Source organism: Stenella coeruleoalba (assembly GCF_951394435.1).
Source record: "Stenella coeruleoalba genome assembly, chromosome: 7".
Classification (NCBI taxonomy): domain Eukaryota; kingdom Metazoa; phylum Chordata; class Mammalia; order Artiodactyla; family Delphinidae; genus Stenella; species Stenella coeruleoalba.
The window spans coordinates 101,644,601-101,670,916 of record NC_137153.1 but is presented as its reverse complement, the minus strand read 5'-3'; the positions used below and the strand labels follow the sequence as shown (position 1 = coordinate 101,670,916).

The following is a 26,316-nucleotide window of genomic DNA, read 5'->3' as shown; positions in this document are numbered from 1 at the left end:
ATTTTTCTGATAATACATTATTCCAACAACTAAAGAAAGTGAAAGTTTCTAATATCACCCTTCATTGTTAACAGTTCGGCATGTATCCTTTAAGACTTCGAAATTTTTATATAGATTTTGATTGATTTTAAAAAAGCATAGGGGAAATTATATATATTCTATTGTTTTGGAAACTTTTTTTGTTTTACTTAATGTATCATAAACATCTTTCCAAGTTTATACCCAAAAGTTCACCTTAACTTTTTTTTTTAATAGGTGTGTTACCAATCTGGGTCCTTGGACTCTTTAATCAATAGAAATTGATAAGAGGCCAGAGGAGAAATTCAGGCAAGGCTTTATTGGGAGTGAAAACAAGAAACAGGTGCCCTTGCTCACTCTCCAAGGAGGGTGGGCTGGTTCCTTAAATAGAGCGAGGGTAGGGGCAGATGGTGAATCGGGCAGGAGGGGCGGCTTAGATGGTCTGCCCACCCCCATGGTGGTGCTGTGTGCAGGGATCATGCGCAGTACCCTGCTTCTGCTCCAGGCACTTCACAAGTGGCAGTCGGTTTGTGGCCTTTTTGTAACATTGTTCTTAATCACTCCGCTGCCATGCATGCAGTTATTTTTAGTCCCTTATAGTTTCTCTGTATTCTGTTGCTGGAGGAGACATTTGTGCAGTAAAGGGTCCCACATCCCAGTTCCCAGCCTATCTTAGGTGCATAGTTTTCTTTTACATGAATGTACTCCATATTAATTTTACCATTTGTGATGGACATTTTAAGGTTTTCAATACTGTCTATATTATAAACAATATTGCAATAAAAGCCTTTGTGTGTACATCATTGTTCACCAGTCAATGCCTTGTTTAGCAGCTGGTGTTTTCTAGTTCTGGCAAATGTGAGGTCTGCTCGGAAAGATTTTCTTAAAGTTTTTTCTTTCTTAAAGAGACCACAGAATAGATTGCCTCTTTTCTTCTATTGTTATTTCTGGATGTGATGCTTGGAACAGCTGCATCTATCTTGCAACCACAAGCAGAACTAGCCTTCCCCTTTCCATAGCTCCTTCAGGGGTGAACTTTCTCCTATAACATATGAAAGAAAGTTTGGGGTTGGGGAGCAGTTGTCTCAGAACCCTCCTGAGTCTCCCACCTAGCTTTCTAATTCTCCCCCTGCTCAAAGGCACACTGTGAGTTTTCCTCACTTTGCAGCTTGGCCATCTTGTAGAATTCCAGGAAACAGTTCCCTCAGCAGACAACTGCTCCCTCTCATGAGTGCAAGTAGTGGAGTGGGTGTGTGGACCACGCCATATTCCACTTTTTTGCTCTGTTGGCTTGTTTTTTGGGATGTTTTCCTTTTTAAAAATATTTATTTATTTTTGGCTGCATTGGGTCTTTGTTGCTGTGTGTGGGCTTTCTCTAGTTGCGGTGAGCAGGGGCTACTCTTCGTTGTGGTGCATGGGCTTCTCATTGTGGTGGCTTCTGTTGCGGAGCACAGGCTCTAGGCGCATGGGCTTCCGTAGTTGTGGCACGTGGTCTCAGTAGTTATGGCTTGTGGGCTCTAGAGCGCAGGCTCAGTAGTTGTGGCGCATGGGCTTAGTTGCTCCGCAGCAATGTGGGATCTTCCCGGACCAGGGCTCGAACCCGTGTCCCCTGCATTGGCAGGTGGATTCTTAACCACTGTGCCACCAGGGAAGCCCATTGGTTTGTTTACTACACCATCCCCACACAACTCTTTGTCAAAGAATTGAGGTTTATATGAGGGAATTACTATCTATATATCTATATCTATATATATATAAATAATAACTTTATATAACAACTGCTATGTCAACTGCCTACCCATTACACATTCTCCACTTCTTATTAACAGTATATCTCTATTATTAGAGGTGGCAGTATGCCCAGCAAAAGCAGTGAATCTCTCAAGCCTCCCCTGCAACTAGGGGTGTCCATGTGACCAAATTATGGCTAATGAGGTAAGCGGAAGATGTTGGGGAGGACTTTGGGAAAACTTCTTTAAAGGGCTTCCAGACATTTTGTGACCTTAAGACTGAAAGCCATATACTCACATAATAGAACAAAAAGGAGACTGGATCTTTGATGAACATGGAGTGCCATAACAGCCCTGAAACCATTTCTTCTAGGCTTCTTTTGCATGATAAATAAATTTTTATCTAGTTTAAGGCACTGTTATTTTTGGTTTTCTGTTACATGCATCTGGACCTAACTCTTAAATGCAAAAGTATCAAAAGACTATAAACCACTGCAAGGGGTTCCCTCTTGAACACAGCCAAATCGCTAGCGTTGCTCCTCGTCTTCATATCTGCTTTTCTCCCTGAGAGTATCAGTTTTGTTCAAATTTCCTTCTTTAAAATTGTCTTTAATATCTCTACCCCCTTTCAGGAAATCCCATGCCCTGCTCACAGGAGTTGGTCTCATATATTAAGATCCATCCTCTTTTCCTAAGCCAAACATTTTCCCAAGCATAAATTACCCATTCTATTTAGAATATGACTTTAGCAAGAGAGTCGACGATGGGTGTAGGTGTTCCAAGTCCAATTCCCTTGGAGATATTCCCCCCTAATTCTTCCTGGGGTCCAGTAAGTGACTATTATGTCAAACACACCCACACCTCCCAAACTCAGGCATTAATTCGGAGACACAGTACTCTACTGTGAGTACACGTACTGTTTCCAAGCTGAGAAAGAGAAATATTTGATTCTTCTGTTATCAACATAGCTTCAACCCTGCTCACTATAAAGATAGCATTTGATGAGTTTATATTGCAGAACAATACCAGTTATTTTTTAATCTTCTAGCTTTCAAACTGTGCCTACCAGGCATTTAAAAAAAAAAAGACATTTGAAGTTAGCTTAAGAATCAGTCCCATAATTGAGCCATCTATCTCTTAATGGCCACTACTTTGCTACACAAATACCAAACTTTGGAATTACCCCATGTCTTTCCTCTATGCCAAATTAAATTCTTGTAGGTGTCATCCTCCTACTACCCTCTACTAAATTAAATTCTTGGTTAAGGTCTCATACTCCTACTGCTCCAGTAGAAGACAGGCTATATGAAGACATTATCCTCTGATACAAGTAATCCTCCACCTCTAAGGGGGATGGGAAGGAGATTTGCTTTTCCAGTTACATGAGCAACATATTCTCATAGAGAAGTCCTCCAGATTGTTCTTTTGTTTTGCTTTTCTGCTACTGACCTTTTGCTTGTTTACCTGTTCAAGGTTGAATATTTGCCTGGTGCCCTGCAGGATCATATGAAGTAAACATCTTTTAGAACCATACTGGGGAGGGAGGGCAGTAGTCCTATCCAGTCGTCTGGCATCGCAGGAACCTTTCCACTGACCTTGTAAACTATGATCAGATTTTTGCACAAGACTATTTCCACAAAGGGCAAATAAGTAAAAATAAAATAATATACTCTAACCAATCCATCTGACTCCTTGTTAAACACTTATATCAAAAATTTTAGGGGAAAAAGAAAAAAAAATTTTAGAGAAAGGTTTCACTTAATGGCCAAAGCAAAGGCCTTGTTCTAGTCGCAAATAAAATTTATCCTATTAAAGATATGGTCTCAGATTCCTAAGAAGGGACTATTTTGTCCCATAGAAGAACATTTACAATATTATAGGCATCTATAATATGTATCAACTTCATATATCTGTAGACAAATGGAATACCAAGGAAAGGCACATCAACTCTTATTATAGGAAGCTAACTTCAGGGCACAAGAGTTATAGGTAACAGGTTCTTGGAAAGGGAAAAAAAGGACTTGTCCTTTTTCTTCTGTTATCCTACTCACAGCTATTCCTCCACCTCCACTTCTTTGAAAACACTGGGGTGAATCACACATTAGTTAACTGGTTAGGAATAGGTAAGTTAAGGGAGAATCATGATAAGGGCTGGTGAAAGACAGTATTCAAGGCTGCTTGAGAAGAGTGGAAATACTTAATCAAAGTCATTAATTGTTACAAAACTTCCAGGGAAGTGAACAAAAATGAACCTAAATCGGAAAGAAATTTCAAGTATAATGAAACTAGGAAACTGACACAACCCTACCAAAAACTATGAAGAATACCTTCCAATTTGTATCCAAATTAAGGAAAGCAGTGAGATTTGACAAGCATTTCTTCTAAGTAATAACTCAGTGCCATTTTTTAGAAAGTAAATGAGATTGTCCTAAAAGTCCAGCAGTAATCTGAAATTTGAAGAAATAAGGACTGGTGACTTGGGTGGACCAGGGAAAAATTAAGAACGCCACCCTTGGGAGGTCTATTCCAAGATGGTAAATAAGGTAGAACTGGGCTTCCCTGGTGGCGCAGTGGTTGAGAGTCCGCCTGCCGATGCAGGGGACACGGGTTCGTGCCCCGGTCTGGGAAGATCCCACATGCCGCGGAGCGCCTGGGCCCGTGAGCCATGGCCGCTGAGCCTGCACATCCGGAGCCTGTGCTCCGCAATGGGAGAGGCCACAACAGTGAGAGGCCCGCGTACAGCAAAACAAAAAACAAAAAACAACAAAAAAAGGTAGAACTGAAGAAGAGACAATATGACACACATTTTGGTTTTCCAGGACTCAGTTTCCTGACCCATAACTGAAACTTGGAATTTAGGGGCTGCTGAAGGGTTAATAATGAACTGCAAGACAGGTGTGCAATTGTTGTCCAAAATAAACTGAGCAGAGTAAATAAACACTGATTATAAGATAAAAATCCTACAACAGGGTGGGTCTCTCCAAAACACTCAAACTAAAAAAAGATTTTTTTTCTTTTAAATCTTATTTCCAGTAGAAATGAGCACGTCTCATACTCAGATCTTGGTTTCTAACCCTATACTCCAATAAAAGGAACAGGGTTTCTTGGAGAAATGACTCATTTTAGGACTGGGGCAGAAAATATACAAGATGATCCTGGAGCATCTTGTAGTGCCAGAAAGTAAGGGAGTACTCAAAACAGACCAACAAACAAACCCAAAACAAAACACCCCACATTGATGGAGGTATGTCAAAGGAGTACAGAAGTCAAATGAAAGATCTCTCAATGGCTAAAACTGAAACACTTTGAGCAACAAAATAAAGTGGTACTGGATTATAATCAAAGTATAAAATAAATATCCATGAGTTGATACTGATATAATTATATGATTGAATTAAAAATGAGGAGAAATGACAGAATTCCTGTACAGAAGAATGTGAAATAATTTCTGTAAATACAGCCTCCTCAAGGAGGTACAGAATAACTCTCCATTCCTTGAGTGTGGGCTGTACATAGTGACTTCTTTCCAAAGAGTACAGTATGAAAAGGGGAAAAAAATAACTTTACAGTGAAGAAAGCTGACAAACACCAACTCAGTCAGGTGATCAAAGTCAACATCAACTGTGATAAGCCATGTTGATAATAGGTATCCTTGATATGATATGAGGAAATGGTACTTTTTCTCTGTAAACCTCCCCAAAACCTATAACTCTAGTCTAATTGTGAGAAAAATATAAGACAAATTGCAACTGAAGGACATTCTACAAAATACCTAACCAGTACTCCTCAAAACTGTCAAGGTCATCAAAAAGAAGGAAAGTCTGAGAAACTGTCACAGCTAAGAGGATCCTAAGGGGATATGATGACTAAATGTAATATGGTATCTTGGATGGGATCCTGGAACGGAAAAACAACATTAGATAAAAACTAATGATATCTTAATAAAGTATGGATGATAGTTAATGACAATGTATTAATATTGGTTCATTAATTGTAACAAAGGTATCCTACTAATGTAAGATGTTAACCATAGAAACTGGGTGTAGGGCATATAAGAAGTCTCTGTACTATCTTCACAATTTTTCTGTAAATCTAAAACTGCTCTAAACAATAAAGCTTAAATAAGAACCTGCTGTAAAAAAAAATAAAATAAAATTCAAAACATAAAGCTTATTTAAAAATTTTTAAACCTTATAATAATGCTACATAAATTTTTAAAAACCCACCATTTTAACTGATTGGATTAATTGGAAGAAAATACAGATATCCCTAAGGCAATGGTTCTTAATGGAACTGGCATCCCAGGGAATATTTGTGAATATCTGGAAACATTCTTAGTTGTCACATTTGTGTGGGGGATGTTATTGGCATCTAGTGAATAGAGTCCAGGGATGCCACTAAACATGCTATAATACACAGAATAGTACATCCCATCCTCCCGAGAATATCCCATCCAAAATGTGCTGAGGTTGAAAAATGCTGCCCTAATTGATGAGGTTTGGGGACCTATATCAATGCTGACAGAAACAGGCTAGATTTTGTGTGTGTGTGTGTGTGTGTGTGTATGTATAAGATACATTCAAAATATGTATGATATATATGTAAATTATGAGATAATAATAAACATCTGTGAAACCATCACCCAGCTAAAGGACTGAAAATGATGAGTCATGTGCTTCTCTGGATTCCATCTCCCTGCCTCCTCCCGAGAAGTAACCATTGAGTTTTGTGTTTATCTTTCCCTTGTCATCTTTTATAAAATTGTGTGTGTGTGTGTGTGTGTGTGTGTGTGTGTGTGTGTACACAATATATTGGTTAGCTTTGCTTGGTTGTGCTTCCTTTTTAACTTTATAGAAATGGTATCGTAGTATATATAGTTTTCTCAGATTTACTTTTTTTGTTGTTTTTTGGGTTTTTTTGGCCATGCTGCGCAACATGTGGGATCTTAGTTCCCCAACCAGCTATTGAACCTGCGTCCCCAGAATGCAGAGTCTTAATCACTGGACTGCCAGGGAAGTCCCTGATTTGCTTTTTCATTCAGTATTTTGATTTATCCATAGCATTGCCTATTGTAGTTTGTTCATTTTTCACTGCTGTATACTATTCCATTGTGTGACTATGCCACAATTTATTTGCCCATCTCTCTTGTTGATGGACATTTGGGTTATTTGCATATCATGTTTATTATATAGAACAGCGGTGCTATGAATATTCTTTCATATGTCTCCTAGTGCACATTTCAAGTTTCTCTAGGTTATGTACATATAGGAGTGGAATTACTAAAGTGTGGATGTCTTTAAATTGAAATTATGTTTAAGAACTCATTTTCTATCCTGAAGTCATAAAGATAGTCTCCTAAATGTTATTCTAAAAGGTTAAAAATTTTGCCTTTCCTTTTTGAGTCACCTGGAGCTGCTCATTGTATGTGGGTATGAGGTTGATATCTATTAATATATTTGTAATGAGGTAGAGATAAACTTCCACTCTTTTCCCCATTGACCTAAATGCCTTCTGTGTCCTACATCAAGTTTTCATATATACCCATATCTGTTCCATTAAATAATTCGTCTATCCCTATGGCAATACTACATTTTTCTTGATTATTTGACTTTATAAATTTTAAGATTTGGGGAGGCAAATCCTCTCACATTGTTATTCTTCAAGATTGTCTTATTCTAGAAATCATTTCATGAAATTCCTGGGAATATTGCTTGGGATTGCTTTGAATCCATAGATCACTTTGGGAAACTATATCTTTACAATTTAGTGTCTTCTACTCCATACATGGTACGTCACTTCTTTAGGCTGGGACTTTACTAATACAGTTTCATTTTTCTTTCCATAAGGTATTACAGATATTGGTTAAATCTATTCCTCAGTATCTTTTATTTTTGTTTTTATACAAAATTTAATGGCATCCTTTGTGTGTGTGAGTGATAAAATGTACAGAACACAAATTTTATCATTTTAACTATTTTTAAGTGTATAGTTCTGTGGCAATGGGATTACCATTTCTAAGTGATATTTTCTTTTCTTTTTTTTTTTTTTTTGGCCATGGCACTCGGCTTGCAGGATCTTAGTTCCCCAACCAGGGATCGAACCCGTGCCCCCTGCAGTGGAAGCGTGGAATCCTAACCACTGGATCTCCAGGGAATTCCCTCTAAGTGATATTTTCTAATTGTTGTTGCTGGTATGTAAAATGCAACTGATTTTCATGTACTCATACCTAGACTTCTTACTAAACTCATTAATTTTAACAATTTTGACATACTTTTGGATTTTTCTATATAATTATATTAATTGCAAATAATGGGAATTTGCTTTCTCCTTTCCAATATTCACATCTTTTACTTCTGTTTCTTGTCTTACTGTACAGGAACTATGGTATAATGCTGAATAGAAACTTAAGCAAAGGCCCAAAACATAAATAAAAAAAGATTGATACATTTTATTTTGCTAAAATTAAGAGACACTATAAAGAAAATGAAAAGAGAAGCCACATTCTGGAAGAAGATATCTACTATAGTTATTGCCAGGGACACCAAAAACCAATGAGTAAACAACAATAGTCAAATAGAAAAAAATAGGTAAAATACATTACAGATATTATTCTGAAGAAGATTCATGATTGGCCAGTAAAATATGACATGATATTCAATTGTATGAATAATTAGAAAATGAAAATTTAGGGCACAAAAGGCATTTTTAAACTCACTGGCAAAATTTTAAAATTGTACAATACCAATTGAGAGTATGAGCAATTGGATCTCTCAAACACTTGATAATAGTGGTAGTGAAAATTAATAAAATCACATTGGAAACAAAGTAAAGATGAAGATTAGCAAATTCCATGACTCTGCAATTCCACTCCTGAACATATAACCTAGCCTGTAGGACCTAGAGAAATCTCTGTAAGTGCCTCAGGAGATAGGTACAAGAATATTCAGAGAAAAAATATTTATAATAACACAACGACAACAAGGAGAAGCTAGAAACCACTCAAATATCAATCAAGAGAATGGATAAATTGTGGCATATTCTCATAGAGAAATACTGCACAGCATTGAAAATTAATGAACTACATGGAATTGATCACAGAATCATAATATTGAGTGAAAAAACAAATGGCAGAAGAATATTAAAATATTCAACCATTTATATAAAGTTCTTATGGTTTAGGAATTTGCACAAATGTCTTAAAACTATAATGAAAGCAAGGGTATAGGATTACCACTCTTTACACTGGGGTGGGAGAAATCAGAAATGGGATTAGAAAAGGACATAAAAGGACCTTCAGTTTTGCCTTTGAAATCAAGTTCTCCTTGGTGGTCATTTTATTATTATGCTTAATAATTTATGTATTAAATTATTTTGAAAAAAATTTAGACATTCAGAAAAATTGTAAAATTTCTACAGAGCATTCCTGAATACCCTCTGTCTAGCTTCCCCTAATGTTAATCTCTTGTATAACCAGAATACAATTATCAGAACTAAGAAATTAAATCACTCAATACTATTAAATAAACTACAGACTTTATTTGTGTGATAGGCAGAATTCTAGAGGTTTTTCCCTCCAACAATATTCCCATTCCCTGGTTTTGTAAACACTAATTGTGGGTATGCTTGGAAGGGATTTTGCAGATGTAATTAAAGTTCCACATTAGCTGACTTTAGAAAATGGAGATTACCTGACTCAGATAACAGCCCTTAAAAGCTGAAGCTTTCTCTGGCTGATGGCAGAAAAGGAAGGCAGAAGAAGTCAGAGAAATTCAAAATACGAGAAGGACTAGCCTCACCAGTGCTGCTTTGAAAATGGAGGGGGCCACCTAAGAAGGAACACAGGTAGCCTCAAGAATCCCTGGCTGACAGCCAGCAAGGAAACAGGGATCTTGGGTCTACATTCATGAGGAACTGGATTCTTACAACAACAATGAAAGAGCTTGGAAGCTGACTCTTCCCAGACAGTCGAGATAAAAGCCTCAGCTGGCCAATTCCTTAACTTGGGCATTGTGAGACTAAGGAGAGACCCAGTCAAGCCCACGTGGGCTTCTGATCTACAGAACTTTGAGATAACAAATGTGTATTCCTTTAAGCTTCTAAATTTGCACATGGTAATTTGTTACACAACAACAGAAAACAAATATCATTTGTATTTTATCCATTTATCCACTAATGTCCCTTTTCTGTTGCAGTATCTCACATTGCATTTAGTTGTGTCTCATTAGTAACCTCCAACCTGTAACACTTCATCAGTCTTTGTCTTTCATGATACTGACGATCTTAAAGAGTGCAACAAACAAAAAATATTTTGTTGATTTCAAGTTTGCCTAGTGTTTTCTTGGGATTAGATTGAGTTATGTATTTTTGGCCAAAATACCATAGGAGCAATGTAACCTTGTCAGTGCAGTCTATCAGGAGTTCATGTCAACATGTCATATTACTGTTAATTTTAACCTTGATTGCTTAGCTAAGATGGTATCTGCTGAGTTTCTTTACTGCAAGATTACTATTTTTCTCTTTATAATTAATAAATATCTCAGGAGAGATACTTTGAGACTATGCCATCCTATTCTTAAAATTTTGCTAATTTTAGCATCCATTGGTGGATCTTGTCTGCAGCAATTACTCTAACAATGGTTTTCTATTTCCCATATTCTGTCTATGTGTGTTAATTAGAATTCATCTGTAAGGAAGAGCTATCCCTTTTCCTTCACTTATTTGTTTCTTCAACTATTTATTTGTATCAGTATTGGCTCATGGTTATTTTACTTTATGGGTTATACAATACTATTGTTATTTATTTTGTTGCTCAAACTATTTCCCTTTTGGTCACCAGGAGATCTTTCAGTAGACCCCTGTGCCCTTTTGGCATGTCCCTATCATTTTATAAGTACTTCTTTACTTTTTAGCGCCTCAAGATACTCTAGGCTCATTTAGTATTTTTGCTTCTGCAGCCCTGGAAACAATGACTTCTCTGAGGAGTCCTGGTTCTTTTTACTGGGGAACAGTATTTAGAAACTAAAATGTGGGCATAAGTTAATGATGTGTCATTGTTCGGCCTTCTCAGCAGGTAAAGCTTGGAAATATAAGTATATATACCTACCCATGCCTACACACATGTATATTTAATTGTGCTATATCGTATGTTATAGAATAGAACCAGTCCTCTGTGAGGAGGACCTTCTTAACTTAGTAAGAGTGAAGGAAAAAAAAAAAGAGTGGAGGGAAAGGTGCCCAACCAAATGTGGGTACTTAGCAGAATATTCAAAGTATTTTGTGAAAAGGTGTTGAGAGAAGGCATACCTTACTTGCCGGTAGTCTACTGAACTGAACCCTGACATAGTCACTCCCCCTCCACTATACCCACCAAGTAGTTGAAAGGTGAAACGAGAATATAAACCACTGATATCTAGCCCTCTAGCTGAATCAAAAGCAAAAAAAAAAAAAAAAAAATTTCAATAATTCACAGGTAAGTGGAGAGATTTATGATCTCTCAATGACTCACACTATTCTTTAGTAAATTTAATATCAGAATAGAACTACCATCACGCAAAAATAAGGCACCCTTCCCTGCCCTACACAGACAAGGAAAAACAATTCTAGCAGAAACCCATGCCAAAAACAACAATCACAAATGAAGTAGAAGAATATAATATGTGAAAACATATGAATTGTACTTTTAAAGAAGAACAAACACGGATAAGAGGAAACCTTTGGGCAAAATACTTCTTTGCCCTATTTAGGTAATTAAACAAGGACTCCATGAAACATGAGATTTTAAAATATAGGTAAGATGTAGGCAAAACATTCTCTGACATAAATTGTAGCAATGTTTTTTGGGGGCTGTCTCTCAAGACAAAAGAAATAAAAGCAAAAATAAACAAATCAAACTTATAAGCTTTTGCACAGCAAAGGAAACAATAAACAAAACAAAAAGACAACACACAGAATGGAATAAAGTATTTGAAAACCATGCAACTGGCAAGGGATTAATTTCCAAAATATACAAACAGCTCATACAGCTCAATATCAAAAAAACAACAACCCAATTAAAAAATGAGAAGACCTAAAGTGACATTTCTCTAAAGAAGACATACAGATGGGGCTTCCCTGGTGGCGCAGTGGTTGAGAATCCGCTTGCCAATGCAGGGGACGCGGGTTCGGGCCCTGGTCTGGGAGGATCCCAGATGCCGCGGAGCAGCTGGGCCGGTGTGCCACAACTGCTGAGCCTGCGCTCTGGAGCCCGTGAGCCACAATTGCTGAGGCCTGCATGCCTGGGGCCTGCGCTCCGCAGCGGGGGAGGCCACCGCAATGAGAGGCCCGCTCGCCGCGGTGAGGAGTGGCTCCTGCTCACCGCAATTAGAGAAAGCCTGCACGCAGCAACCAAGACCCAATGCAGCCTAAAATAAATAATTTTTTTTTAAAGTGAATTGTTTAAAAAAAAAAGAAGACATACAGATGGTCAACAGGCACATGAAAAGATGTTCAACTTCGCTATTTACTAGAGAAATGCAAATCAAAACTACAGTGAGGTATCACCTCACACCAGTCAGAATGGCCATCATTAAAAAGTCTACAAATAATAAATGCTGGAGAGGGTGTGGAGAAAAGCGAACCCTCCTACACTGTTGATGGGAATGTAAACTGGTGCAGCCAGTATGGAAAACAGTATGGAGTTTCCTCAAAAAATTAAGAATAGAACTACCATATGATCCAGCAATCCCACTCCTGGGCATATATCCAGAGAAAACTCTAATTCAAAAAGATACACACACCCCAATGCCAAGACATGGAAGCAACCTAAATGTCCATCAACAGATAAATGGATAAAGAAGATGCAGTATATATACACAATGGAATATTACTCAGCCATAAAAAATGAAATAATGCCATTTGCAGCAACATGCATGGACCTAGAGATTATCATACTAAGTGAAGTAAATCAGAAAGAGAAAGACAAATATCATATGATAACCCTTATATGTGGAATCTAAAAAAAAATGATACAAATGAACTTCTTTATGAATCAGAAACAAACTCACAGACAGAAAACAAACCTATGGTTACCAAAGAGGAAAGGAGAAGGGATAAATTAGGAGTTTGGGATTAACAGATACATACTACTATACATAAAACAGATGAACACAAAGACCTACTGTATAGCACAGGGAACTATATTCAGTACCTTGTAATAACCTATAATGGAAAAGAATCTGAAAAAGAATATATATATATATATATATTTTATATATATGTATAGAATACATATGTGTGCGTATATGAATCACTTTGCTGTACACTAGAAACTAACACAACATTGTAAATCAACTATACTTCAATTAAACAAATGTAAATATGGGACTTCCCTGGCAGTCCATTGGTTAAGACTCCATGCTTCCACTGTAGGGGGGTGGGTTCAATCCTGTTCGAGGAACTAAAGATCCCCACATGCCGCATGGCATGACCAAAAAAAGTATGTATGTAAGACAATAATGAGATGAAAAAAGAAAAAAGCTGGCAGAGCTAGTGAAAGAATAAAGGGAAAAATTAAATTATATAATTTTAAAACACATTAAAAATAGTAAGGAATCAAAATAATACTATAGAAATCTGAGTTATAGTTGGAAAGAATAGGCTTGAGAAAATCATACACAATATTAAGGGAAAAAAACATATGACATTAAATAAAAATAAGGAAACGATCAATCAGAGACCAATAAATAACTAGTTAGTAATGCTAAGGAAGAAAATAGAACAAGTTTAATACAAATTGAATACAGTAAATAATTTCCAAATCAAAAGAAAGATTGTCTCTGCCAGGTACAACCTGTATCTTGTATTCATTTAATAAGATACTGGCTACTATGTGCTAGGCATTGTTCTAGTTGCTAAGAATACATCTGCAAACAAACACACACAAATATCACTGCTTTACCTGATTTTACATTTTAGCAAAGGGAGATGAACAATAAATAAAAAGAGTAAGTTATACATGTTAGAGTAAGGAGAAAAATAAAGCAGGGAGGAGGAGAGATAGTAGGGTGAGTATGCATGATTTCCCATTCCAAATAGAATGGTCAGGAAAGGTCTTAGTGGGAAAGTGACATGTGAAGAAGGATAGGAAGGAGCAAACCATGTGGGGAAAAGCATTCCAGGAAGAGGGAACAGAAGGTACAAAGGGCTCTGAGATGGGAACCTGACTGGTCCCAACTAGGAACTACCAATCTGATGTTCAAGGAAGAGTTCAAGGCTAGAGAAAAAAATTTGGTAATCATCAGGCTATAGATGATATTTAAAACCTTGAAACTGTATCAAGAGAGTAAGTATAGTAAGAGAAGGTCAAAGACTGAGTCTTGAAAGTATCTGAATGCCTTGAGTTCAGAACCAGGAAGGAAGATGGGAGTGGCCATAGAAGTACAAAAACATAACAAAAATGCAGTGTCCTGAGAACCAAGTGAAGAAAGTGTATCAGGGAGGAGGGAACTGTCAACTTCTGCAGATGGTTTGATTTAGATGAGGTCTGAGAATTGCCCATAAGATTGTTTCTAGAAAAATTAATAATGATTCAAAATAAGACATATCCTAAATAATTATCTAAATTTCAAAGATGAAGAAAAACTTTTCCAAGTATCTGCCCAAAGAAATAGTTTATACAGAAGGAAAAAGACTGGCGTCAGTCTTTTCCACCATAGTTTAATGATGCTGAAGGAGAGAAGGGCTATAGCTAGAGAGTTTTCTGGGGAGTGACTCAATAGTTCTTCATCCACTTAAGTTTTACCTTAGATAAGTAATAAAATTTGTAAGGACTCAGGAAACAGATAACCCAAGATCCCATCTAAAAAAAATCTTGAAAATTTATTCTACTAACTGGAAGATGAATTTAAAAAGCACAACACTGTCAGTTATGTCTAAATAAGTGTAATTATTTATAAAATGTGATGATTATGACTCCATAGAAAATTTACATAATGTGAAAATAATAATCCCCTGGCAAAACTGACTATAAAGAAGGGAGAGAGTTAGTGGAGGGCTATTTTCTTTCATTTCTCAGAGTGGAGTACATTGAATTGAATACATTTTTGCTTCTGAAGTTGATGATTTAAGTATATTATTTAAAATTTAATGATAATCATCACTAGAACGAAAAGTAGGTCTTCTAATTTACCCGAGGAAGTTGTCAGAATTCTGATACCAAAACTGTACAGAGAGACCACAAAAAACTCTAAAGTGATCCCATTTATTAATAGAGATATTAAAACCGTAATAAAAAATATTAGCAAAACAAATGTACCAATGTATTTTTTAAAATGTACCTTGACAGAGTAGGGTTTATTCTGTGAATGCAAAATGGCCTGACATGAAGAAATTTATGAAAATAATTTGCTGCATTAAATGAAATAAGGAGAAAAGCTACACCATTATCTCACAATCATATACCCCATTACCAAGATCATTTCAAATGCCAAAATTCAACATCTACTTGATTTGTTAAATTGAATATCTACCTGATGAAATTCTTAGAAAGCTGGAAATGTCACTGAGCCAAACTTGGGTCTGCTGGCCCACATGCAATAAAGCCAATCTACCAACACTAGGTTGTGTGAAGGAAAGTGAAGCGTTTATTGCAGGGCGCCCAGCAAGGAATTTAGGACAGCTAGTGCTCAAAACACCGGGGCTCCCCGATGGGTTTCAGCAAGTCTTTTTTTTTTTTTTTTTTTTTTTTGCGGTACGCGGGCCTTTCACCGTTGTGGCCTCTCCCGCCTCGGAGCACAGGCTCCGGACGCGCAGGCCCAGCGGCCCAGCCGCTCTGCGGCATGCAGGATCCTCCCGGAGCGGGGCACAAATCCGAGTCCGCTGCACTGGCAGGCGGACCTTCAACCACTGCGCCACCAGGGAAGCCCTCAGCAAGGCATTTTTAAAGGCAAGGTGAGGGTTGGGGGTGGTCGCAGGGTCTCTGATCAGCTCGTGCACATTCTCTGAATGGTTGATGGTGAGGTAACAGGGCAGTGTCACAGGGGCCAACATTATTAATCCTTACGTGCCAGCAGGTCTGGGGGCTATGCTCATGATCATCAAGTAGTTTTCTTCCATTTGATGGTGGTTTTAGCATCTGTAAAACAACTCAGGAAATGTGCATCAGATACTATTTTTTTTTGGCCACTCGGCTTGTGGGATCTCAGTTCCCCAACAAAGGATTGAACTCCAGCCACTGCAGTGAAAGCCCCGAATCCTAACCACTTAGGTCACCAGGGAACTCCCCAAACACTATTATCTGGGTACTTCAGAGAGGAGCTAAAGCAGAGGATATGCGGGTGGGGTCTGTCCTGGAAGGCCCCATAGTGTCCTGCTCGGTTACAGAGACAGAAGAAAAGTTTCCTCTTGGTGCTAGTATACTTTTTCTTTTTAATCAATTTTTATCAGAGTATAGTTGCTTTGGTGCCAGTATACTTCTTACATCAATACTTTGTTGGTAATCTCCCTTTTTATTTTATTTTTTAATGTTTAATTTTTTTTGGCCATGCCTTGCTGCATGCACGATCTTAGTTCCCCAGCCAGGGATCCACACCCCCTGCAGTGGAAGTGCAGTCTTAACCACTGGAGTGCCAGGGAAGTCCCTCTCCCTTTTTATTAAAAGGAGAGATAGGCCTCTGGTCCAGAACCTTCAGTAGATAATAGTATCTAGGTAGAATTTAATAACATTTTCTGTTTTCACTGTATTTGTTTTTATTTATGACAGCTCTTATGGCAAGTGATCGTGGTTTTTCCATTTATGATAGTGATATAAAAGAAAATAATCTTAAAATAAAAATATTGAGGTAAAAAAGTGAGGTGATTTAAAGAAAAATGTTAAGTAAACAAGAGTGAAGATGGTACATGGATAGAGTAAGAATTATGGAACTGGTATTGGAATGACTCAAGTTTGAGAACTGTTTCAGGCAAATGTTTCTTAAATAGGCCTGTGACTACATTCATGGAGGTCTGAGGGTTTTCTGCAACAATGTTTCAATTTGTCACATTTGTGTTTATAACATCTAAAATATCTTATAATGATACTCCAGATCAGGTGGATAACTTTCACAACAAAGTACTACCATGTGAATTTAGAGCCAATGTTTGTATTTCTATTTGCTTTCCTACCCATTAGTGCCACTTTAATTGTCTTGGGCTAATGAGAAAAGAGCAGAGAGGCTTGATATGTAGATGATGCATTTGATTCAGATAGAGGGTAAATTCCATGGCATGCTAAGAAATGAAGGTACATAGAAAGTTATTGATACAACTGAGTCTTTGCCACATTGCCCACTGTCGTGAAGTTATATCCATGCTGGTATCCCGCTAATATACAAAGGTTTGGCCCTACTAGTAGTTTAAGGACATTAATTGCGAATGGTTGATACCCAATTAGTGCCAGTTACTAAATATTTTGAGCATCTCCCATATCATTGGCCAAAGAACCTTTGCTGCAGGAGTCAGCACTATATTCACATTGTGAACAAGGATTTTTTTTTAATAGTCAAACGATTTTGTCTTCTGAAATTAATAACTTTTGAATTTTTACATTTAATTTTTAAATCTATTTTGTTTACTGTTGGGTAAGAATCTAGTCTAATGTTTCTAAATATTTAACTGCCATTATAATAAAGTCAATGCTATTTTAGTCAATGCAACTATTTCAATCAATAGTTAGAAAATTATTTTGGGTCAACTGCTTAAGTATCTTTTCTTTAAAAGCAGTCCAGAGGTGTAAATTACAAGGTTACATGGATGTATCCTTTTTTTAAAAAAAAACTGTAGATTTCAATGTATGTAAATTTTACCTAAAAGAAAATAATTGAGTGGAATGGTGAAGAGTGGGTGATGTTGTAGATGAGAAAAGAATGTCAGAATATTGATGTAGAAAGTCCTAGAGTAAGACTCTTAGAAAACAAGTGAGAAGAAAGAAAACTTCATAGACACTTAAGTTGCTCATGAGAAAAATGGTCGATGAAGCAACAATGTGAAGAGGGGACAAGGCAAAAATTCTCTTATCAGTTCTCAAAAGTAGATGCCTGAGAGTAACTGTGGAAAAGTACATTCTGTGCATTAAGGTTAGGAGAAAAAAAAAGTTATTAGGAATATAGTCTGCCTTGGGTTTAGCAAGAAACACATGCTTGAAGCTGAGGGGTAGTAGGGTTAGGGGTTGCAAAATAAACAGCTTTTGATGAAGTAGTGGCTACAGAAGAATCTTAGCCCTTTACATCAAGGACACTTAAAGTTTGGTTCCCATACTATCAGTGGCAACAGCACCAGCTAGAAATGCAAATTACTGGGCCCCACTCCTGAAGCAGAAACAATCAATTTGTTTAACAAGCCCTCCAGCAGATTCTGATGCATGTTAAAGTTTGAGAACTACTGCTTGCTCTACACTGATAATTTTAAAATTATCAGTGATTGGTAGTTGGGGATCATTAAACAATTCCATTTATTTTTATGTTTAAAATTTTCCACAATAAAAGATTAAAAACTCAAAAAGAATATATTCATATATTACTTATAAAATTAAAAAGTTAAAAATTGAACATAAAAGCCACTTCCCTGGCGGTCCAGTGGTTAAGACTGTGTGCTTCCAATGCAGGGGATGCGGGCTCAATTCCTGGTTGGGGAACTAAGGTCCCACATGCCACATGGCCAAGAGATAAAAATTAAACAAACAAAAAACTAGACTAAAAAAAAAAAAATTGAACATAAGGGAATTCCCTGGGGGTCCAATGGTTAGGACTCAGCGTTTTCACTGCCATGGGACTGGGTTTGATCCCTGGTTGGGGAACTAAGATCCCGCAAGCCACATGGCATGGCCAAAAAAATTGAACTTAAAATCTAAAATTGTGGTAAAGAACCATTGAAAAAAATTTTCCAATCCTCTGTGGGTTAATCCTTTTGTAAAAATACAATAAAAATAACTAAAAATTGAAATAAAAAACAAATACACAATATTAATCCACTTTTATTATTAGATTCAAGAAAAATATTTCTCTGTCAAATTGCTATGAAAATTTCTAGACTCTTATTCTCATATTCCATTCCTACCTTGTTAGGGACTAGTTAACAATTTATAAACCTTTTCACAGTCCTCACCAGACAAATGATTCTTGAATTATGTTCTCAAGGAATTCTGATGCTTTGTAAGCTCATAATAGTAATATGAAATAATAATTATTAATAAGTATAAACTTACTGAGCACTTACCATGTGCTAAACACTGTTTTAAGTGTTTTTCATGAATTGATCTGTTTAAACCTTCCCTAAAAGATATTAGAAAAAAGAAAAAAAAAAAGATATTAGAAAAGTACTATTATTATCCCCTCTTCAGGAAGCTGAAGCACAGAGAAGTTGGGTAATTTGTCCCAGTTCACACTTTTAGTAAGTGCTGGTTTATAAACTTTTTTTGTTTTTAAAGTTTTGTTTAAAAAAATTCTGACAAATCAGGAAATGGGGGTTTAGGAGTGGTGGTGATGCAAAAGAGGGAAGCCTTGGGGTGGGGACAGGGGATTCTCAGGGGTAGGTGGCAGCAGTGTCTACTTCACCCCCAACCTGTGTGTCCTCTAAAGGGTCTATCCAATGTAGGAGGAGATGTCTATCTCATCAGAGTTCATTAATATTGACCTCAAAGTGATCCTGCCCATCATTGAGGATCTTGGCATCCTTCTCACCTGACACAAGTGTGATGCCAAGCCCTTGGTGCCAAAATGGCCTGATCTGGCCACATAATATAGGTAGGTATCAGAATCCTCAAGAATGTTGTCACTAAAGGCAATGTTCACCTGCTCAGTGTCCATGCGTCAGCCGAATAGGTTGGTAGCCACAAGAATTCATCATTGAGAATCTTTAAACTGTTGATCCCGGGAAAGCCTCTCCTCCTAGGGGTGGCAATGGCTGGGATGGGACGTTTTCCTCCACTATGAGCTTGGCCAGGGCAATGCAATGCTGCACAGACTTCACAAAGATTTAAGATTCTAAACTAGCTAGTCTGGCTCTAAGACCACTCTTTACCATACAGTACTATTCATTTCAGAGGTGTTCCTTAACCTAACTCAAACAGTGCCCCTTTCTAGTTCTTTGTTGTAGTGAATAGAATTTCCTCTCTTTTTGTGAGCATGGGCGAGAGGGTCCTCAGTTTGAAATCAGGCAGGATCAAATATACTTAAGCATCTCTGAAGAGATATGTTGTCCACTATTTCTAAGAGATCTACTTCCAAGCTGGGCCAAGGAAACTCCTAAGTGAGAACACACCCTCAGGGTAGAGAGTAGAGTGTACCAGTCTTAAGTACAAAAGGTCAGTGCTTAAGGGGAATGATGATTCTTAAAAGAGGGTAGTGATTATCACTCGGATTGTTCTCCGGCCTTGTCCCAGACTCATGCCTAAATCTTAAAGGATTTTCTGAGAATGAAAATGGAAAGGGCTGTTTTATTAAAAACTTTGAGAGGGCTTCCCTGTTGGCGCAGTGGTTGAGAGTCCGCCTGCCGATGCAGGGCATGTGGGATCGTGCGGCTGGGCCCGTGAGCCATGGCCGCTGAGCCTGCGCGTCTGGAGCCTGTGCTCCGCAACGGGAAAACTTTGAGATACGTTGGGACCTCAGTGATACAGTATGGTAAAAAGAAAAATTACTCTTGAAAATCCACTGCTCAATGTCCATGCCTCAGCTGAGCAACTGGGCTGGCAACTGCTACTATAGGACAGTGACGAGAGACAGCATCTTCAGTGCAAACGTTGGAGTGCCCTGAACCAAGCACTGGTCATGTTAGCAGCTTTACATGGAAATGATTACATCAGGGCCAGGAACAGGCTGAGGAAAACGGACATAACTCATGGTGGCAGAGAGGTCAGTGAGTATGCAGGAAACACTTTCAACTCTACTCCTCAAACAGCTGGGAAGGACTCTGAAGGAAGGCTCATCATACAACAAACTGGGAAGACTCAGTGTGTGTCAGCTATTATAACCTAGTCTGCCTACTAAGTTAATAGAACCTGAAAAATATGAATTATACACCTACACATTTTTCTTAAGCCTTTGAAGCTATTGCTTGACTACTGAACAAATAACATGTATTAAGGGAACACTTTGGAATATTTCTTTATTGTTTTATTTTGAAATAATTATAGATTCACAATAAGTTTTAAAAGAAGTACAAAGAGGTCCCACGTACTCTTCACCCAGTTTCCCCCAATGGTAACATCTTAATAACTGTAAAAAAACCAGGAAATTGACACTGGTACAATCAACAAATCTTACTCAGATTTTGCTAGTTTTATATGCACTTGTGTCTAAAGGTCTGTGCAATTTTATCATGTGTAGATTTGTATAACCCACCCCACAATCAAGCTATAGACCTGCTCCATCACCACAAAAATCCCCCTTGCTACTCCCTTATAGTCACACTCATCTCCTTCTCGCTCCATATCCAACCCCCCCGCCCCCCATTTCCTAACACCTGGCAACCACTAATCTGTTTTCCATCTCTGTCATTTTGTCATTTTCAGACTGTCATATAAATGCAATCATATGGTTTGTAGCCTTTTGAGTTTAGCTTTTTTCACTCAGTATAATTTCATATGTTTGTGTCTTAGCATATATATGTTAACAATTATGATCTTATATTTATCAGGGGATAAAATGATATTAAAATGTCCACCTCCCAGATTCATCAAATGGCTGGTGTTATTTCTGACTTATATTGGCATCTCTGTATTATTTTTCTGTCTTAAGAAGTCTTACCTATAAACATGAATAGGGTAATAATGCTGGTTAAATGTTAACTACCACTGCATATTGCAATGCCTTAAGGGAAATGTTCAAAGGTTACATTTTGTCCAAACATAATAATGGAGGGGGCAGGGGTGTCTCTTATCAGATGAAAGTGTTTCAGGGGAATTTCTTAGAATTTAAAAAAAAAAAGAAAAAATATTAGAATAAAAACACAGGAAGGTTAAATGCTAGAAAATTTATAAACTATTGTAACTGTCTTACTTTTCAAAAGTATAGAGCAATTAGCAAATAAAGAATGTGTTATCCTCTTTGCCATCAAGAAGCCAGTATACAGAACATAAAGCTCTCATGCAAAGCCAGGTCATGTGGGTGATATCTGATCATTCCAGAAACTCAGAAACTTCTGCTGACATTATAGAAGGCCACTGTTTTCCAATGCCATATGGATTATGGGGATAGCTAGGGTCCTAAAAGTGTTGTAGCATAACTAAATTCCATACTATCTACTGTTTTTGAATCAGAGAAACTCACAAACCTGTGGAGCTGAATCCATGAGAAGTCTTTTAAACTTATGACCAAGAGGCAGGGGAAGGGACAAGGTTTCACCTTGTTTTCTGTCCTGAGTAGTTTTTTGATTATCTAGGCTTCTGTTGTAAAACTGGATGTTAAGTGTTTAGGAAATACCATATAGTTCTATTCATTTTAGTCAGGTATACTTTACACTGGAGACTTTTCAGAGTTATTGTTAGTAACATGGACAGTGAGTTTGAGATAGACTTCATGGTTATTTTTTAATATTGAAATTTATTAGTTATCTTAAGGCATTGGCTAAGAGAAATAGAACTTTTTTTAAAAAATAAAGAGTAAATTGGTTCAGCTTTTAGGGAATTATTTTGGCAATATTTATGAAATCTGAAAATGCTTATGCCCTTTGTTCTGCAATTCTGCTTCTAGCAATCTATTCCTCAGATATAATTATACGTGTGCAAAGATGTTCAGACATACATGATGTTCTCTGCAATACTGTTAATTATTTTGACTAATTAGAAACTGTAAATTTCCACTATTTTGGAAAAGGTTAAATAAAATTATGGCACATGAAATTATGAAATACTATGCAGTATTAAAAAGAATTAAGTAAATGAAAAGTACTGACATGAAAAAAAAATCTCCAGGATTTTTACGTGAGAAAAGCAAAAACCAGTGAGGGTCTTGGAAGGATGCACACACAATTGTTACACTGGTTATCGTGGGCAGTGGGTGGCTTTTGAAGAAAAATAATTATAACTTGTTAATATTTAATATTGTTTGAATTTTCCAAATGAGCATGTATGCATATTATTACTTGTGTAGCTAAAAAAAAAAAAATTAAGGAAATTTCATCAACAGAATATATCCCCAAAACAACAATAGCAAGACCACATCAGCTATTTATCTTGCTGATATTTTTAATATCCATCTAGCAATGTAAGTTGGCAATATTTACAACTGCAATTAGATTTAACATACAAAACAGAATATATTTGACCTTTTGCAAAGTGGGATTTAGGTTAGATACAGTATTTTAAAAATGATCTCTCTGAATAAGATACCTGAGCTGTTTGAAAACTGTTTTGCCAATAAATAAATAAACTAAGGGAGGAATCCATGCAACCGCAAAGGCTGGGACCTGATTTTCTTGGATAGCCCTGCAGTGCTTGGCACAGAGTAAGTAATAAATATTAAGTGAATGATGGATGAATCGACAGTTTAAATCTTTTAGGTAGCACCCACTTTTAAAAAGCGGGATAGTAGCAAGGACAGATGATTGAGCTTCTTGTTACTGGCTTTTCATATGAGGATGAGAGGGAGCGGCCCCCTCTTTCTACTCAGGAGGTTAAGAATTTGGTGGAGGACAGCGTTTAGTGGCTCACGTTTTGGCAATCTCCGAATTGAAAAATCATTCAATTTCGGAACCAAACAGAATATAAAAGGGAAAAAAAGCAAGTTGCCACTAAGTTATATGCTTCTAATTTTGCTCAGACTAAGAGGAAAGGGCTTTAGCGGGTGTGAAACTGTAGGCAAATCATTCTATTCATGTCTAAATTTTCATCTGAAAGACGAGAATAAGCACTCCCTCGTAGGTTTTTGTTGTTGTTTTACAGGGAGAATGTGTAAACTTTTATAAAATGCTAGCAATACAGTGGCCATTCCATATTGTGCGATGAATGTTTCCCATAAATTCGATCCCACACAGTCGAGGTCGAAAGGCACTCAGAGACTAAAACTGTATAAAAACGCAAATATTCTCAAGTTCGGGGCAGTCTCTTTCCCCTCTTTCATCTTCATCCCAACCACACCTATCGAGCCGGTGAGGGTCACCGGGCGGGTGACTGGCGCTTCCTGGGGCTGCAAGGCCTGGGGCTCCGAAGACCACAGCCCGCGCCGGGCCTCCCTGCTCCGGGCCGAGCCACCAACAGCCTTGCCCACCCGGGGCAATTCCGCCGCGGTTCTGGGGCCCTCGCGGGACACTCCTACCTACTCTCCGGAGTCGGGTCCCCAACGCTTTTCCCGCCGGTAGAGGGAGGTGTCCAAGCTAGGCCGCCCCGGGCGCAGAAGCCGGAAGGCCGGTGGAGCCCGCGGGAGCGCGGGTGGGGCGGCGAAGCGGGAAGCACAAGGCGCGCGCTCCCGTGAGCGCAGGAGGGAGGCGGGGGCGGGGCGCGCGCGCCGGGGCGGGGCACCCGGAGGAGGAGTCTCAGGGCAGCCGCAGGAAGAGGGCGCCCTGGAGCCGAGCCGGAGGGCGGCTGTGGGCGGGGCCCAGGGAGGGCGTCGACGCTGAGGGGCGGGGTGAGGCGAGGCGGGGACGCGCTCTGGGGGGTGGGGAAGGCGGGGGCACGGCGGTGGCGGGAGCGTCCCTGGTCTCCGCCCCTGCTTTCCACTCTCTTTCCACCTTCGACCGGCCGGAGCTCGAGAGAAGCGCAGCTTGCCGGTACCCGGAGCCGCCCTGCTGCCGCTGCCTCCTCCCTCCGTTCGCGGTGGGCCCGTCAGTCTCCGCACTGTGCGCTCCTCCGTGTGGGCCATGGATGGGTAAGTGCTTGGCGGCCACCGGGCTGCGCTTGCCCGCTTCTTCTCGGTTCTCGGCCGGACGCGCCGGAGCGGGGGAGCCGGGTGCGGCGCCGGCGGCCCAAGGAGCGGCCCGGGCCGAGCCCGACGGCGGGGCTTCCGGGCGCCTCCTCAGGGAGTCCCGAGACCCGGAGGGGCGGTCCGCCGCAGCCTCTCCTTCCCCCTCGCGGTGCCCCCGTAATGTCCGCCTTTTCACACCCTCGCCCAAGGAAGCGGAGGAAAGCCCAGTGCACCCCGCGGGTGCCGAGGTCCGCCGAGCCCGGCCCGGCCTCCAGACACTTCCTCTCAGAAAATGGTGCGCGGCGCTGGGGGAGGCGGAGGCGGCGCTCGGGGCGGGCGTCCTCCCGCTCGGAGAGTTGCTGTTTACCGGGGAGGTGGGGCGGGCGCTGGAGCTTCCTCTGGCGGGGAGGCGAGTGGCCGCGGAGTGGCGGACGGCTAGGGCACGCGCAGGTACACGTCTGGACGGCGACCCGGTCCCGGAGCCGGGGTCCCACGCGGTCTCCGGGCTTGTGCTGGGAGCTCTGTTACCGATTACCGTACACCGGGCGTCTGGACTCGGTGACCAGGGACGCGTGCCCCTACCAACCCCCCGCCCCCCAAGAAACTTGTGAATTCCCTGCGATGTATGCAAAATATTGCATAAGTGCGATTTTCGGGGAGCTTTGAAACGCTTTAAAAGTGAATGAGGTCTGTGGCCAAAATAAAGATTTAGGATCACCGATATAAATATTTCTCTGGGGACCCAGGATTATGGGGTGGGACCAGACAGATATTTGAATGATTAAGAAAACAACTAGATTAGGATCTTGGTGAATTAGTTGAAGGTCGTAGTCTATGTGCATCAAGATCAAAAAAAAAAAACCTCTATTAGAGCCTGCAAATCCACTTATTTATTTTCATTATGCACTTGAGATTTTGTTTGGCCTTTTACTTGATTTTGATGACAAGATTTCTGGAGACCTCTTGGTTGTGGAGTATACAGAACTTGCTTGAACAGTAAAGCCGCATACATGTTGCCATATAGTTGATTGTAATTGTACTGTGTAAAGACGATGGAATCTTCGAACAATTTTTGCCTTCATTAGATTTCGTTTATCCTAGTTTTATAATAAGTCTATATGATAATATATGGGATTAACTCATTTGAATGTACATTGCACACTGTTACAGACGTTAGACAAAGTGCAATTTTAGATTTCATTTGTGGTGGTTATGTTCTCCAAAGTATTTTTAAAATTTAATTGAATCTATTTTTATTGTTTAATTGAAGCTTCTCTGAGAGCATTGTTGAAAACTCATTTCACACCACCTTTTTCAATTACACTTTATATGTGCGCAGAATTTTACTATCTTAATTGTATAATTACACCAATATTTCAGTTGAGAAAGGCTGTGGAAGTAGTATTTCACTATGTGTAGTGAATTGTCTTGACTAGTGGTTTGACTTGAGATACGGAAGCAGACTAGCTTTTTGTATTGGAAAATTTATAGTGATAAGAAAGAGGACTCTTGGCTTATGCATCTTGGCTGTTAAACTCTTGGGCAACTGTGAAGTGCAGACTTACTCTTTCAGATAGTGTTTAAGAAGTTAACTTTCTCTTCACCCTAAATGTGGTTTGAAAGCTAAGAATGAGTTTATTGGTTTAAATATGTGGGGCAGTAAGACATACTGGAAGGTAAGTTCATTTGGGAGTTCAAGTAGCAGCATGATTTACTCTTTG

The 26,316-nt window shown here is 39.0% G+C and overlaps 2 protein-coding genes across 6 annotated transcripts in view; one reads left to right on the top strand and one right to left on the bottom strand.

The window, feature by feature from the left end:
• The window catches only part of HSDL2 (hydroxysteroid dehydrogenase like 2), a 124,583-nt gene extending 100,459 nt beyond the window's left edge, over positions 1-24,124 (bottom strand). For both annotated transcript variants that reach the window (XM_079928034.1, XM_079928035.1), the window contains exon 1: positions 24,011-24,124. The gene's annotated coding sequence lies outside the window, so the exon portion shown is untranslated. The remainder of the gene's footprint in view (positions 1-24,010) is intronic.
• A 216-nt stretch (positions 24,125-24,340) lies between these two features.
• Positions 24,341-26,316, top strand: part of PTBP3 (polypyrimidine tract binding protein 3) — a 108,209-nt gene continuing 106,233 nt past the window's right edge. For 2 of the 4 annotated variants that reach the window (XM_079928030.1, XM_079928029.1), the window contains exon 1: positions 24,429-24,559. In XM_079928030.1, the coding sequence (XP_079784156.1) occupies positions 24,552-24,559 (8 nt within the window). In that variant the 5' untranslated portion in view covers positions 24,429-24,551. Of the gene's footprint in view, positions 24,560-26,316 lie in introns of all 4 variants that reach the window. The other 2 variants (XM_079928032.1, XM_079928031.1) reach the window with 2 other exon arrangements.